Source organism: Erpetoichthys calabaricus, chromosome 8 (assembly GCF_900747795.2).
Source record: "Erpetoichthys calabaricus chromosome 8, fErpCal1.3, whole genome shotgun sequence".
NCBI lineage: Eukaryota > Metazoa > Chordata > Cladistia > Polypteriformes > Polypteridae > Erpetoichthys > Erpetoichthys calabaricus.
Genome location: NC_041401.2, coordinates 61,122,624 through 61,140,521, shown reverse-complemented (window position 1 = coordinate 61,140,521; position 17,898 = coordinate 61,122,624). Strand labels below are relative to the sequence as shown.

The window sequence follows — 17,898 nt, the reverse complement described above, 5'->3', positions numbered from 1 at the left end:
AGCAACATTACTAAACGAACCATCCGTATTAAATATACGTCATCTGAACACATTCAAATTATGCAGCATAGGTCGATCTCATTACACTGATGCACTATTAACCGTTCAACCACAGAAAAGGCTCAATATTAACAGTGAGTGCGATCCTCCTTATTACTTATCCATATTTATAACGCTGAAGAACAAACAAGTCATGAATTCACGCTCACGGGTACAAAACGATACGGCTCGAGTGACGGGACCAAACACACGAACCCGCATGAAAAAAAACAATACATGTCGGTCGACTAACCGACATACAAAAACGGGCAAGGCTCAATACAAACAATGACCGCCGTAAAATGCAACGGGCTTCTCACACAGCACAGGCAAATCGATTACGGCTCCAGAATAGCACGTCCCAATTCCTGCACATACAACGACGCGCCTCTCAAACGGCACAGACAAAACATTCACATCAAGGACATCAACGACAGACACCTGCTAAACGATTGCGCCAGTTAGCTGACAACGCGTTCAATAATGAGTCCACTATTCATGAAAATTCATTGGGATTAATGAATGTCATTTGCAATCATTGTCATTCACTTAACTTCCCTGAAGAAACAACTGGCAATACAAGTAATGAATTTACACGTTATTGTCAAAAGGGTCAAATTTGACTGCCTCCTTTACATTCATATCCTACATATCTACAGAAGCTTCTAACTGACGAGGTACCTGAAAGTAAAAACTTTATGAACTGCATTACATCCTACAATAGTTCATTTGCTTTTGCATCTAATGGCATCCATTCACTTACTCAGCACCATTGATAAACTTCTACAAACGTTGATGATTAATAATATTCCCTTTGGAGGAAAGGTACTTTTATTAGGAGGAGATTTTACACACTGCTTAGCTATTGTTTCACATGTCATGCGCTCGGCTATTCTTCAGTCCACCTTAAAATACGCAGACAATTGGCATTGCTTTCAAAAGAGTTACGGAGATATTTGGAACAACAATCTCATTACACCAAATACCCCTTTTAACACAACGAACTATATTCTGTCCAAAAAATATTAATGTTGATCACATTAATAACCAGGTCATTTCATTACTTCCTGGAGTGGCACAGCTCGGACCCACGACCACACTAACATAAATAAGAAATGAGACACAAAGCCCCATTACTGAACGAACCGTCCGTATTAAATATACGTCATCTGAACACATTCAAATTATGCAGCATTGGTCGATCTCATTACACTGATGCACTATTAACCGTTCAACCACAGAAAAGGCTCAATATTAACAGTGAGTACGATCCTCCTTATTACTTATCCATATTTCTAACGCTGAAGAACAAACAAGTCATGAATTCACGCTCACAGGTACAAAACGATACGGCTCGAGTGACGGGACCAAACACACGAACCCGCATGAAAAAAAAAAATACATGTCGGACGACTAACCGACATACAAAAACAGGCAAGGCTCAACACAAACAATGACCGCCGTAAAATGCAACGGGCTTCTCACACAGCACAGGCAAATCGATTACGGCAAAAGAATAGCACGTCCCAATTCCTGCACATACAACGACGCGCCTCTCAAACGGCACAGACAAAACATTCACATCAAGGACATCAACGACAGACACCTGCTAAACGATTGCGCCAGTTTGCTGACAACGCGTTCAATAATGAGTCCACTATTCATGAAAATTCATTGGGATTAATGAATGTCATTTGCAATCATTGTCATTCACTTAACTTCCCTGAAGAAACAACTGGCAATACAAGTAATGAATTTACACGTTATTGTCAAAAGGGTCAAATTTGACTGCCTCCTTTACATTCAAATCCTACATATCTACAGAAGCTTCTAACTGACGAGGTACCTGAAAGTAAAAACTTTATGAACTGCATTACATCCTACAATAGTTCATTTGCTTTTGCATCTAATGGCATCCACTCACTTACTCAACACCATTGATAAACTTCTACAAAAGTTGATGATTAATAATATTCCCTTTGGAGGAAAGGTACTTTTATTAGGAGGAGATTTTACACAGTGCTTAACTATTGTTTCACATGTCATGCGCTCGGCTATTCTTCAGTCCACCTTAAAATACGCAGACAATTCGCATTGCTTTCAAAAGAGTTACAGAGATATTTGGAACAACAATCTCATTACACCAAATACACCTTTTAACACAACGAACTATATTCTGTCCAAAAAATATTAATGTTGATCACATTAATAACCAGGTCATTTCATTACTTCCTGGAGTGGCACAACTCTTTCTAAGCTCTGACAAAGTTGACTCTGATGACGACAATGACCATCTTAATTTCCCCTTAGAATATTTGAACACTATTAACCCAGCCGGATTAACACAACACAATCTTAGCCTTAAAAATGGAACAATAATCATGCTATTAAGAAACCTTAACACTAAACAGGGTTTATGCAATGGTACACGTTTAGTCGTCAACACCATGCCACACAATGTTATTAAAGCAAAACTTCTTACAGAATCACATGCTAACAATACTGTTCTAATTCCTACAATTACCTTACAACTTCTGATCTGGAATTACCTTTTACACTTAAACGGCGACAGTTCCCCATTAGACCTGCCTTGACCATGACCATCAACAAATCACAAGGACAAACCATAGACAAAGTTAGCATCTACCTCTCTGAGCCCGTTTTTGGACATAGACAACTTTATTTGCTTCCTATATGCGTCATCTACACCTTCACACTATGCTATATCTCATTCATACATCACGCTCTTTGTAAATTCACAACACATGGGGTTGGCGAGCGAAGCGAGCAGGGGGCGGAGCCCCCTAGTACTGTAAGAAAAGTGGTAAAATAAACAAGGTACTAGACTCACAATGTTTTAAGTTTCACTTCTATTTCATAATGTAGGCTCAAGTGTTGAATTTTAAGAAAACAAAACTAGTTGGTGTATATTCTACTTATTACTATACAAAGAGACATAAGAAAAAAATATACCAGCACATTTACCCATTTATTAAAATGAGGAAAACAATTTAACCACCTCAAACTTGGATAACAAGGATGGAGAAACTATGCTCCATCTCTAAGGAACCGCAGGGGACCTGGAGAGCTGTAAACAATTCAAGGGCAATAACAACTGATGACAGGCGCATTCCACCTGCAAGCATGATTTACACTCTGCTTAGCCCAAGGGTTTTTAAACAGGTTGAGCTTGTCAGGTACAGCGTTGTATCATGCGAGACCTTCACAGATTTTGTTGTCAATGCTCCTAACAAGTTTCAGGACAAGTCATGGCAAGCATGTCCAGGCCTTTGGCAGATTTTTCATCGGAGGTTAAACTAAATGCTGATAGGCAGAACTTTATTCTAGAGGTAATACGTAAGGTAAGGCGTATCACCTTAATCATTAGCTTCCTCACTAGAACATGGGGTTCACGCCCCAATATCTAACGCTTATCAAAGCAATTACAGAGAATAGACATCAACATTTAGGTACAGCAACAAAGTTTTATTTCACAGTAAACAATTCCAAAGCACTTCATCCTGGAAACATTTACAAACTGCACACTCTTCTGTTGGTTAAGTGACTTGTTCTGAACCATATAGTAAAACATTTATAGGATTCAAACCTACAAAAAAGTATTGGTTCAAGTCATGTGTCACTAGACTACTTAAATAGGTTTATAGTGTCATTACTGTCATGGGTAGAAGGTACAGTGAAATTCTTATTTGCATGTGCTAATCAACACGTCTCCACATAAGTCGACACTGCCTCTAAAGTCAAACAACAAACAAGAACATTCATGGTGGCCTGGATTAAAATCAAAAAGAAAAATATATATGTGTGCCTAAACAAATATTAGAAGCACTTGTATGAAAATGGTGCAGTATGACATGGTGTTAAAAACAATGTATGCAACAAAACTGGACAAAGTACTAATCTTTTACTGTGTATGATTTAAAATATTCCTCGCTCTAACTATTGTTTCTGAAGGCTTCTGTAGGCTACACTAGATTGCAGCTTCCTCTCAGTTTAAGTAGCCCTAAGAAACGACAAAGGTGTTTTTCCTTTTCTTTTTTTTTTCCTCAAGCAGATGAGGGGTCAAAGAATATCCTATGTAACAACCTGGAACTGGTACACACCTTCCTGCATGCCTGAACGTGCCACCCTGCAAACAACACTCTTAGTTTTTAAAGTTTAGGTGCTGGAAACAGAATCAACAGGCTCCAGTCACTTCTTCATGAAACTTGTATACAGCCGTGGTGGAGCTTATCTTTATTTAAAGCAACACCTGAAAGAATGCCCTGGCCTTCAATCAAAGGTTTCACTTCTATATAGGACAGGAGTCAATTTCCATATTTATCATGTCAGATACATGCAGCTAAATAAACAAAAATCTAATAAGTACTCCATGTCCTGCTTAACGGATAGCAGGCATAAGTATCAAGGGGTTAAAACCCCTACTTGCACCAGGCCTTATTTAGAGACCAACACAGTAATCCCATTATAATTTTCTTGCTAAGCTCAACTTCAGACACTGCTATCTTAAGTTTGTCATTGACAATTTCTGTAGCCCGTGTAGTGAGTAAGGAGTTACCATTACAATTCCACCTTTGAAACGATGTGTGACTCTAATATAATCTGATCTTGTAAATCCTTCTTAATGAAAGTGACTGTCAAATCTACTATTTTATTTATTATATATATATATATATATATATATATATATATATATATAGATATAGATAGATAGATATATAGCAAAGTTTTACTGTCAAATAATGCAAATAGTACACAACACATGTTTCCCCCGAATTTTGGTCTACATACTGTCAAATAAACAAACCACACGGCGTGGCACAACATAAGAGGCTTCGCCTCTGAAGCTGACGTCCGATTCCCAAGAGGGGGTGCAGTGAGTGTGTATGCCTGATGAGCCCAGAATTAGGGTGAAACGCATGTCGCGTACTCTTTGCATTATTTAACAGTAAAACTTTGCGAGAAGCAGATCATAGAATATTGCAATTGAATAGGGCACCGTGGCAGATGTTTGCCGACTTGCAGACCAACCACAAGCGTTACCTGGTAGGTAACCATCCATACAATCAGATTGTGATTCAGACTACGAATGCCATGAATTATATATATATTCCTAAACCTAAAAGAGCAAAGATTTTGTGCAATGATTTTATGTGATGTTTTTATGTCACATTTTTTGTCACGCTTTAAATCGGGCTTATTTTATAACCTACATATACTGTATATGTTTAGTATCATTCTTTTCAGAATTTATGAAACTTTAATGTGATGTTGTGAGATTTTCAGATTCTTATTCTGTTTTTAAATTATAATCTAAAGAATATCAAGAACTCATGTCCCACGAGACAAGACTTTGTGCCAAGAGATTTAACCATGCCCAGGGCCAGAAATAAAAGACAAAGAGTAGGACAGCTGCTGTACAGGCTTTTAAATGTTCGAAGTGCCGTGCGAAATGCATCAGCAGCAGATCGAGTAAAGAGGAGGTAAAAAAAGCTGTATTTGGTTCCCACTGTATCACTGTTTAAGAGAGGGTTTCAGGGGAGCGACTGCGTCTCCTTGGGATGTGTTCAGCCCTCCGCTTCACAACTTGAGCGGCAAAGATGCGAAGTAGCTGGCGCGTAGCACAGGCCAGGGGGGTTGGCAAGCAAAGCCAGCAGGGAGTGAACCCCGAGTATACAATAAAAGAAAACAACTGTGAGATGGAGAAGAGAACATTTACTTGTAATCACTTTTTTTTTTTTTTTAAATTATGATATACAAAACAGCAACCAACTCTATTTAACATGGCATAATAAGCACTACCTCAAACAGCTTTTAAAGTACAAAGCTTTAGTACAATTGCTTACATCATATATTTTGCAAATGGCCCATTGGCTGGTTTTAGTGTTATACCAATAGACTTGCAAATGTCTGGCTTTAGGTTTAAATCCTCAAGGTTACCCTACCTGCTAGACAGGGACAACATTTGGGTCTCCATTGTCCTCTTTTCTTTTACATACTAACCTCCACTGCACGATCAGTGACGTGGTATTGCCAAGAGGTAAATCTTCCACCATACTGCAGTAAATTAGAAGGTTAACATTCTATGTTCACTGAAGTATGCAATCATCAGCAAACTCCTTAAAATGTGAATACAACCAAAGAGCTCTTGCAAAACAAATGATTTTACAGTGCATTAAGTGAATTGTCACCCAATATCTGTAAAGGTTCCTGCCTTGTACCCACTGTTTCCAAGATAAGAGGACAGTTGCCTGTGATCTTCTAATGGAATAAGCAGGTTCAGAAAATGGATGGGCAAATGGATGAATTAAAAAGCACATAAATATTTTATGGAAAAAAACTCTCTTAAATATAAAAGAGTTAAACTGGAGTTCATTGCCAAAATGGAAAAACACTCTACAAAACCAAATAAGGATGTTGACTCTTCAGTAAGCGAAACTCCCAGAGTTATACCTGAGGGCATTAAAGCACCACTGAAACTACCACATTCTAACGTGATGAAGGGCATGTCACTGTGAAATTTGCCAATATAGTTTACAAAACACTAGAGACAAGTAGTCTACATGTGCATAACAAAGCATGTATGCTCCACAAAGCAACTGATAACGGACAAACATTTACACATGCAACTAAAATGTTGTATCAGAATAATACAGATAATTTGTAACAGACAAATAACTTAGTGCTGCTATATTTGTCAGGATTTTCTACTACTGTACATTTTAATTTTTACTACTTTATAAACCTATGCAAACAGGGCTCTTTTGCAGATTGAAATATTTTTAAAAACCATGCACTATTTCTTAACGAATAAATGTATTAAAGTGACCCTAAAAATCATTTAACTCCTGACAAATAATCATTTTAATAATTTTTCTGTATGCTATTGACGGTGGCTACCCAGTCAGAACAACAGAACAGGTGGAACATATATAGTAAAATGCAAAATGGGATGAAAATTGCTTGCGGTTTGGTCAAGATGTTACTTCTTGTAGTCTTTTTCCACATCCTAAAGTTCTGATAGTTTAAATTTACAACACTAAATTGGCCCAACATTAGTGAAAGTGCCATGCACGGACTGGCATACAAGCCAGAAACATTTTCTTTTGTGCATATCCCATTAGCCACAATTAAGCAAATTTCTCAGTGGATGAATGGTTAAACTGATCGTGATAAATACCAACCAGTGTTCCTGAAGACTGGAACTGGAAGGGACTGGGAGAAACAAACACCACTTGCAAGAATAGAGGCATTTTACTGCCTGCAACACTGACCGACTCCAGAAACCTGTTCAAAGCCTCTTTAACATCACCGCACAGTCATTTGCTTGGAAAATAACAAAATATTTGAAACTTTGCCCTCTCTTCATGAATGACAGCTGATCCAGTCAGATACAGTATATAATAAAGAATACAATTATTATTAGTACACATAACTAACAAAGAGCTCACGACAAGCTGTGTTCTACAATTAAGGCTTTTTTTTCCATTACACGGAGAACCAGCAAACCATTTTTTAATTCATTAAGAGTACTACAGATTTAATAACAGTCAAATTCTATCTATAAAAAATGAAAACATGGGGACAGGGAAAATATAAAATATTTCTCAAATAGTTACATTTGGAATCCTAATGTAATATGTATATCACACTGCAACTCAAACTCCTCTTTAACTGTAACAAGTAAGCCCGCGATTCGCTAGCGAATCGGAAATCCAAGAATGGCAATCAGTTTCTGTTCCGTCCGATATTTGGATGGATGACATATCATGGAGGGTGGGTGCGTCTGGGGAAATGTCATTTAATTAAATAAGCATATCTGTACTAAAGCGGTTTCGTTTTGTGGAGATGTGATTCTGTTGGCTTTGCTGACACCGACTGCTGGCAGAGTGGAGCACAGCAAGTGTAGTTTACAGGTTGTGGCGTTCATGTGCCAGCCACCGAGTCGGGGAAGCCGCTGGGTTTGAGTCTGTGACCATTATGTGATCTATATTACTGGCATAGTGGATTAGAGCAAGTGTAGTGAACAGGTTGTGTTGTTTGGGCGCCACCTACTGACTCTGGGAAGCCGCTGCGTTTGACTCTGGGGTGTGCGGCAAGGCGCAATATGCGCCTCGGTGGGAAGCTGCTGCGTGATGAAATATCATGGAGGGTATATGCGGTGGTGTGGGCGGTCGCGTCCGGGCGGCTGTACAACGTGGCGTGCACGCTTTACCTCAGGTTTAGTTCACAGGTCGTAGGCATGGTAAAATTTCCATTTAATTCAATAACCCTATTTGAACTAAAGCGGTTTCTTTGTGTGGGTGCCTTCGTTCATTGTATGTATCCATACGGGCTCGTGTTTGTACTACTAATCGATGAGCTCCCTCCATTTGAACACGTGCCTCCGTTGCCTGTGCTGTGTCAAAAGTACGTAGTGGGTGCGCTCGTTCATTGTCCGGGCGGCTGTACAACCTGGTGTGCACGCGTTACCTCAGGTTAAGTTCACAGGTCGTAGGCATGGTAAAGTTTCCATTTAATTGAATAACCCTATTTGAACTAAAGCGGTTTCTTTGTGTGGGCGCCTTCGTTCATTAAGTCTAGTTTACAGGTGGTGTTGTTTGGGCGCCACCCACTGACTCTGGGAATCCGCCACGTTTTGGGAAGCCGCTGCGCTTGACCCTACAGGTTGTGTTGTTTGGGCGCCATCTACTGACTCTGGGAAGCCGCTGCGTTTGACTCTGGGGCAGGCGCCACGGTGCAGTACGCATGCGCCTCGGTGGCAGAACGCATGCGCCTCGGTGCGTCCGCCGTGCATAAATTAACTGTGGTTTAGTAAGATAGATAAAAGGTAATGCCAGAGTATCACAATTCTGCATAAAAACTGAGGAAGTCCATGTTGTGAATGAAATTACACACACAAAAAAAATACTAACATGCCTTGCCAGCATACTTAACGTACTAAGAGCTAATCCAACCTAGTATTTCACCTTGTCATTCATAACAGAGCGCTTTGGCAACATGGCAAGGCTTTTATCAGATACAAGGGAACATGATCAGGAAGCGCAGCCCATCTGACAGAGAGCAGCTGGCCCAGCACATTAACACCAAACAAAGCAGCACACATTGATGCATCCCTCCCACATTTCATTCACTTTTTCAAACAAGTTAATCGCTGATCATCTCGAATTAGAAATTTCAAAAGAACCCAGGACTTCTGGTCAGGAGGTCATATGTGGAGCAAACTTTTCAGTAGAGTCAAACATACAGACAGCACTGCTGCTTCTTCCAACTGTAGAGATGCAAATTAAATCAGACTGGCAAACTGACAGAGTTGTAAATGCTGTCAATGACACTACTTGTGGGGTTTGCTGTCACTGCTGCCTCAGCAGGATGCACACCACTTTTTAAGAATGTTAAGCCACCATGTGGAGCCATGGATAGAGGAAAAACAGGAAACTCGACACAGAAAGGCCTCTATATACTTAGAGCCCCAAACACAAGACAGCAATGCTTAGCACAAAGCTGTCTTTTAACTATTTGATTAAAAGACGGTGCGTCCAAGTCAGAAGATTGTAAATCACAAGGTTACTGTGCCAGGCCACACAGTGGGGAATGTGAGCAAGTCACTTAACCTGCCTGTGGGTCCAATGTTAGAAATACAGTATAGAGTTCCTTGGTTAGTGTCCTGGTTTGTGTACTACATATGTGGCATTGGCACATTGGACTTTTCTTTAAATACTCTTACTTTTCAAGTCCCTATATCCACCCCAAAGATATTCACATTGGATTAAGAAGCAATTCTAAAGCATCATATGGAAGTGAATGTGGTTGTGCCCAAATGTGTCTTGTGGTGGACTGGTAACCTGTTCACCGTCTTAATAAATAAATAAAATAAAATAAAATAAATAAACAAACACTGAATAAGAGCTTAGAATACTAACTTATCCTGGTGGCCTTGGGCACAAACAAACTATCAAAAAGTGTATTTATCTACACAGATCAGCCAATGCACAGAGGTGTTAGATTTGGATCTAATTTGCATGACACCTCCACTTAGGGGAGGCCCATTCACAGGTGAGCTACATTTTAGTTTGGTGTGGTTTCTATGGAAACTTTATGCAAATTCAAATTCTTTTCCTTGAGTGTTTAAATAAGCAACACAAAAAATTGGGAGGAGCAGAACCTGAAAAAAGACAGGACAGAAACAGCCTGTTTAGACAATAGCAGCAAATATCTCTGTACTACACTACATGCCCACCACAAATAAGAATTAGACTTCTCCCAATACCACAACCCTGAGCTAAGATTGTATTAGATTACTAGAAATTAGTATACTAAACACACCATGCCTATCCTTTATAGCTGATTTCCAAATGCAAAACATCCTGAGCCCTTTGCTATACAACAAAGTTTAAAAGCCCCCTTATCACAAATGGCACATTAAAACAACCCAAACCCTAGTTTAAACATTTGCTCCTCCTCAAGAGTGAGACAAAATGTCCCAGTTCCCCGAGACCATCTATCCCAGTTTTGTTTTTTGTTTGCTTAAGATCAATCAGTCTTGATTTATTGAGAGCCTGCTTCAAATACCACACCATCAAAAGGTGTTTTATAAAACAAAAAAAGAACATATTTTAAACTAAAGTGAAGTTGCCTCAAAAAAAACTCTTGTTTAAATCTATCACCTTCATCTTCCAAGACACACGGAAGTGAATTTTACGACAAAAGAAAGGTGAGAAGCAAAACTACTAAGATAAATTGTCTATTTTATCTATTTTAATGGCTAAAATACAGTTGGCACAGGCATGCATAGATCATGCAATCCAATACATCCCCACCCCACCCCCTGCTAAAGTGCTTGGCTTAACTCCTCTTTAGGATAATATCACTCCTAATCTCTGTGATGCAAAATATCAACGGCAGCAAGCACATTATTAAAGCATGCGACCAGCGCTTCTTGTCCAGTGAAGCATTATGCAAAATTCAAGAAAGAAACTTGTATAATAACTTGAAATATCCAGCACCCTGGGTTTAATCCCTTGCCCATGTAGAGTTTGTACATTCTACTCATGTCTATGCGAGTTTGCCTTTGTGTACTCTTGTATTCCCAAACTGCCCTGCGAGGGTATGTGTGGTTGTGCGCATGAGTAGGCTCTGTGATGGCCTGGCACCCTGTCTGTCCAGGGCTGGTTCCTGCCCTGCACTCATTACTGCTATGATAGGCTTTAGCCCCTGCACTGTCCTGAAAAGGATTAAGTAGGTTTGAGCATGTTATGTAAAATCCAAAAAACAATATTGTAAATACTGTGAACAGCAGCAACAAAATTTGATTATGGATATCCACAAAAACCAGTACAAAAGGTGCAAACACAAGGAAACTATAATTGTTATACAAATAATGCATGCACATTCAGCTCCCAAATTTGTATTTGTTTAACTACAGAGATCTACACAAACAGTGATTAAATTATCACAACATAAATGGATCATGCAGTATATGCATACAGTATATCGATTTCTGTCTAGATTTAAATGACTGTCATTTAGAAAACTCTATACAAAAACATTTGATAAAGTGCAAGAGCCATGGGGTATAAAGACTTTAACAGCAGCTGGACTACAGGCTGTGCAGCTTTAAAAGTTGACAATGCAGACAAGCACTACATAAAAATAAACTAACAAGGGTGAAAGCAGCATTTGCCAATGCTCCTAACAACTGTTTAATTTTAACAGCACAAAATACTGTAGTAGTAACAACTATATGACTTCTGAATGAATGTTGTGCTTAATCTTAAAAATGATACAAATGTTTTGCAAAATTATAAACCAACTTTACACATACACCTTACTCTGCACTTCAGACCTAGTGTCTAGGGCACTTCATAAAAGTTAATGTAAGACTGGCATAGCTATAGAATCCTCCAAAGTATATAAAAATTATATGCAAGTGGAAACAGTGGACAATAACATTAAACATGTTAGCAAATGAAATCTGAGCCATGAATGGTCTTAAAGTGGAAAAATAATAAAAGGCAAACCAAGGAAAACATGCATGTCAAAATTTCATTTCTAATATCCAAGAGTGTGTTCATTGGTACCTTCTACATTGAAACTGAACCCACTGCATAATGCAACATAAGTATGCCACTGGCCACAGTAAGAAGAGCCCTGTGACTGCCATATCATTGGTCTAAACCTGAATGTAAATCACAGATTTTATATTCAATAATCAACTGAATTTTTGAAAGACTCAATACACTGCTAGGTTGTCTTGCAGCATTTTTCAGATCACTATTAAACATGGCTACACAAAAAATGCAAAGATTAGTTTATACTCCTTTGCCTTGGCATCTGTTAACGTGACTGAAAACCAAGTCACCCAATGTTAAACAGAAGAAAAACTGTCGAGATTACAGTGGACGTTGGAATCCAGAGATGTTAGTCTTTTCAGGAGTAAGAAACAAAGCATTGAAAAGAAAGGTGATGAACTTGGAACTGGATGTATTGACTGCTGTTTATTTTTGAGTTTTGATTTTAGGGCACTGGTTGTAGCACTGTTTCCTGATATTATTTCCAAATAAACACACAGGTAAAGAGGCAAAAACCACAGACAGATATAGTGCCTTTTGTACCCACCTATTAGAAAGGCGATATGTAAAAATTAAAAAGTTAATATAAGCTGATATATTGGTGGTAACAAGTCTGGATTGTGGAGTATTCTTTGGGTGTGGTGGAATCTTCATATGGTATACCTGAAGGAGACTACAAAGCATACATACTTTAGGTTTAAACATGCTTCCTTCTAAACTTCCAAACGGCAACAAACTCACAGTTTCAAAGCTTACTAAGTAAAACTGTGCATAGTATCTAGTAAGTGCATAGAAAAAAAAAAAACTTTACATATTGCGTGATACTGCAAGGTTGAATTGGTGCACGAGGGGTAATTTAAATTGTTTATAACAGATCTCCGCAAAGGTCATGGTTTAAATTTGTGATTACGTCAAATCTTTAAAAGACGCTATATTTATTTGGGATCGGAATAAATGGGCGGCCAATGTACCCCGAACGCGTTAAGGACTTTGGTAAATTGTGGTAGCATTAAAAAGACGTCCTTTTCAATACGGAGGACAGAGGTCCCATCGTAACTAACGAGAAAACATTAAAATTGGTTATATAGCTTTCAAGCCCACTCTATTGACCACTTCCTCCGTTTGCTAAAACCAAAAACAATATTCAAAAGCATGAAACGTACCGTTTCCATCCAGTTTAAGATCTGAACCCCTCCACCTCCGTCATTTCTCATGGGGTAGATCTACAATCCCGACCCGCAAGCAAATGTCCCAGCCCCCCACTTGTTTCAGATACGATTTACAAGTAGGACGAAGCTGCAAAGCAAGAGGCTCACCTGAGGAACTCTTGCAGGCAGGTATCACAGAACCGGTGGCCGCAGGTAGACACCTGAACCGGTTCCCGCATAGCTTTGTTACACAGCGGGCACTGGAACCTCCTCTTGGGTTTCTCCAAAAACTTGTAGTCGTATCCCGGCATAGCAGCAGCAGGACGCGGATCCGCCGGGTTTAGTGCCTGATCCCTTAATATCCCAATATGTGGTACTCAGGTGAATGTCGAAATGAACAAAGAAGCGCCGTCGCCGACTCAGTGTCTACGAGCTGTGGAGGCGCGTCACTTCTCGTTAGGGTAACCCAGCTTTGGGGGAGATGCTTTCTCCTTGGCAGTCTAAAGCAGAAGACAAGCGCAAAATAATTCAACCAGAAGCTGCTTCTACGGTCCCAAACCGAATAGGCAGAGCATCGAGAGACTAGCGACTCCTCCTCACGTGCACGAACGTACAGTTACTTCGCCAGGTCCTAGAGAGAGCCGGTTAACACGATGAGCCGTTAGTTCAAGACAGTCAGACAGAAGGGCGGGGCTCAAGACTGCAGTGAAAGTTGGAAAGTGGGGTGGAGAATTGCCCAGCCTAACACAAATTACCTTGTTTTTTATGACTTTATATTAATTTATTTGGCGACTTACAACATTTGAGATACTATTGGTTACAATTCTTTTACTTTTCATTTGGAGCAAAGGTGGGTGAAGTGACTTGCTCAGGGTCACAAAGTGTCGGTGATGGGATTTGAACCCACAACCTCAGTGTTTTTGGAGTCCAAACCCATAACCACTGCCTGTTTTTGCAATATGACATTCGTTAATTATGTAAGTTCGAACTACATTTAATGGTTTGTATTTCCAGACAAAAGTAAGCTTCAAAACAAACAAATAAAATAACACAATTCGGCTCAGTGTCTTGGGCATCAAATTAACAACTGGCAATTTACTGACAATGGCCCCTCTAAAACACAGCACCCAAAACTTTCATTAAAACACATATTTGATTTTTTTTTGTTTTATGTACACAATATTCATCCCTCCATCATTCTATTTTCTAAACCAATTTAGGGAAACTCTGGTAAAGAACAGCACATAATTCATTGATTTTAAGACTGCTAGTAATGTTCATCCATATACCAATGTGCCAACCAGCCCATCTCTTAGTTCCATGGACCAAAGCTAATGGAGTAGCCAAATAATATAACATGTAATGTGGGAGGAAACTCCGATTACCAGGAGTAACCTCCACTGAAGCACTGGAAGAACACGCAATCTCCGCACAGTGACCCGGTTTAATTGTCCTTTGATCATCAAGAGCGAAGTTCGGTTTTATGGTACCCATTAGCACTGGGTTGTGATTAAACAAGTCCATTGGACTGAGTACATTCATGGACATAACGACATGCAAGCCCAACTCTGAGCTGACTATCAATGTGAAAGCATTTCTTTTGAGCGCTGTGATTTAGAAGCGTAGTGACACCAGTGGCTGTAAAATGATACAGTATGCAGGGCTGGTAATACCAAAAATATATCTCTTTATATTAACGTTTCCAAAAAAAAAACAAAAAAATAAAATGAGAGGTGAGGCTATGTGACCAACAGTTAATATATCTGAATTAATATGTAAGTGAGGCTACAGTAACATTATAGAAACTCAATATTGATTTTTCTTATCTTTTAACTTAGTTAATATTTGTCTTTTTAAAGGTAGTGTTAGCTAAAACAGGTTTTATTAGTTTAAAGTGAATGCCGAGAGAAAGACAAGAGATTGTTAGTTTGTTACCTATAATAAATAAAATGGCGCTGGACAAGTGACATCAGCCAGCCTGGAATCACCAAAAGAATGAGCTGGCATGACATCACCACGAGCAGGAGTGCCTATAAAAACGGCAACTCTGCACACGCTTTTTCCAACTAGTGCGGAAAAAGGCAAGTGGTCCTGTTAAGGATAGCGAGCCACCTCAAGGAGCCACGTAAAGAGCAGAGAATCCATCCAGTCTGGCTCTCGGCGCTGACGATACAATAAGTAAAACACTACAGACTAAACTGATTCCCCTATTATCTTTGGAAATGCTTAGACTAAAATCCATCGACAATTAATGTTCTGTCTCTCTGTGCACTTTTTAAATTGTTTTCATTACAAGCCACAGGCACATTAAAATTGATTAATTTTAATAACAAAGCGAACCATATAATCACAATCTATAATCATAACCTTTCAAAGAAATACTACCCCCTCGTGGACCGATTTACAATTGCATTGTATGGGGTTTGCGCGCATATATTTAACTCCGACTTCTGTGAAGGACTAAACAAACTAAAAGTTGCACAGACGGGCACTACGAGGCATCAGCCAATTTAATCCCAATATTTCCTGGAAGCCAGTTTCACTGCCCTAATTTCTAGAATCCATATACTGTACGAGTATGTAATTAACACTTGAAACTTCGTAGTTTAATTATTAAATGTATACTTTGTTCATTGTTAATTTACTGATATTGAATATTCACTAATCCCTTTTCCAGTTACCACTGATTTGACTTTGTGTCGAATGAGTCACGAGTTACCTGCATTGTGCGGGAGCGTCACTTACGGCCATGTGGCGCGATTCTCTTAAGGTGATCCTCATTGTCGAGGACCCCAGCGGCTAGACCAGGCCAAGGGGGCGCCCACCTAACACCTGGCTGCGGCAGATAGATGGGGTGAGACTGGACCTCGTGTCTTCCTGGGGGGTTGTCAACCTGCATCCCTAGCTGTTTGATCGTGTGGTGGGTGCAGCAACGCGCTGTACCAGCGCATGCTCCCCAATCTGACCTGACCTTCCCCATTCACTCATTAACCTGAACACCCTTACTTCGCTTAAGGGTCGCGAGAAATCCACTCATTGTTAACACGATTAAAAGGGCAATAATCGTAACTATGGTACTGTGGTTTTACGTGCTGCCTGCCTTGCATCTACTGGTGACATGGATCCTCCCTAAGGTGTTCATGCTAGAATAATTTGTGTGTTTAAATACCAGAGTATGACAGGATTAGTCAGTCTAGTGCAAGCTCACTAATGCAGAATTTCAGAATCAATCAATGAGTCAAATAAAAGCTGGTAAATATCTTAGCGCGCACGTCTTTGGGGTGTGACAGGGCAAATGAAGAAAAAAAAAAGGGCGAGGACGCGAAAACTCCAGATAGTCAGCGATCGGGGCTAGAATTGTAATTATGACTTTAAGACACATCGCAGTGGAGCTCTATGTCTAAATCAATCTATTAAATAAGCACATCCGTCCATTTTCTAAACCGTGTATTCGGGTCATAGACGCGGCTTGCTGGAGTTCGTCCCTGCTGCACTGGACATAAGGTGGCAATCAACTCTAAACAGAGCGCCGGACCTTTGCAACACCACATATCACAGCGCTAATGTAGGGTCACCATTTAGCAGAATACTCAAATCTTTAGAACGTGTGAAGAAAACTGTACTACATGGTGGTCAAAGTCATCAAAAGCAGAACTTTCAGAAGCCACTTTGATACAGTAGTGTCCTGCCGGGAAAAAAAAAAAAAATTTACAAACATAAAGCGAGCATGCAGATTATGTGGACGTATTAAACACACACTTATGAAAATGCAGTTTGACAATCGAACACGCGCAGTGCAGCTTCAGATCTGTTTGATGTGCATTGTTCGTTTGATGTGCTCGCCACTTCAGTTCACTACCAGTAACAGCGAGGGATTTATTTCAAATACAAATTTCCAAAGTCACATGGCATACGCCGTTATCCGACTATATCCGTAGCTGCTTTTTCCATTAAAGGATACTGTGGTGCCGGAGCTAATCGCGGCAATATCGGAAGAAAGTTAGAAAATAGCCCAGATTTAAATACAGTCCGTTTGAGGAGCACAGCAGGTCAAGACCCAGAACCCTTTAAACGAACCACCAGTTCATCTTTAACTTACTTTCCTGGAATTGATGATGAGAGGGTGCTCGGAGAAAACCCAAATTGCCTATTTGAACCCAAGTCCCTGCGTTCCGCAGGTGTTTAACGGCAGTTCTACAATTGAATTTGTTAAAGTGGTTAATCCAGAAGGAATATTTAATATGAGCAGTATATTTAAGTTTTTAGAAAACTACGGAACTTAAACTATTTTTTTAGTACATATCCGTTTTTTCTGCTTCAACTATCTTACTGTTGCCATATTATTCACATCGTTTATTGTAATTTTCGTGCATTGCGACAGGATAATTCCGTTTCTGCAATTGCTGTGCATTGTTTTGCCATCGCTATAAACACGAGTCAGTTGTTTGCATCACAATGTTTGACCACACCAAGGGATGTCCGCGAGGCTGGAGGAAAAGGAGGGTCAAAACAGAGCTTGAATGGCTGCTGACGTCTGCACGGTGAGATCAAAAGAAGTTCAAATTTTCAATTAACATTGTGCTGATTATTAAAATCTCTCAGATTATAGTTTTCTTTAACTT

The 17,898-nt window shown here is 39.6% G+C and overlaps 1 protein-coding gene across 1 annotated transcript in view; it reads right to left on the bottom strand.

The window, feature by feature from the left end:
* Nucleotides 1–13,852, bottom strand: part of traf4a (tnf receptor-associated factor 4a) — a 57,321-nt gene extending 43,469 nt beyond the window's left edge. Inside the window, exon 1 of the mRNA XM_028806595.2 lies at nt 13,445–13,852. Within this exon, the coding sequence (XP_028662428.1) occupies nt 13,445–13,587 (143 nt within the window). The 5' untranslated portion in view covers nt 13,588–13,852. The remainder of the gene's footprint in view (nt 1–13,444) is intronic.
* Between the last annotated feature and the right edge of the window lie 4,046 nt (nt 13,853–17,898).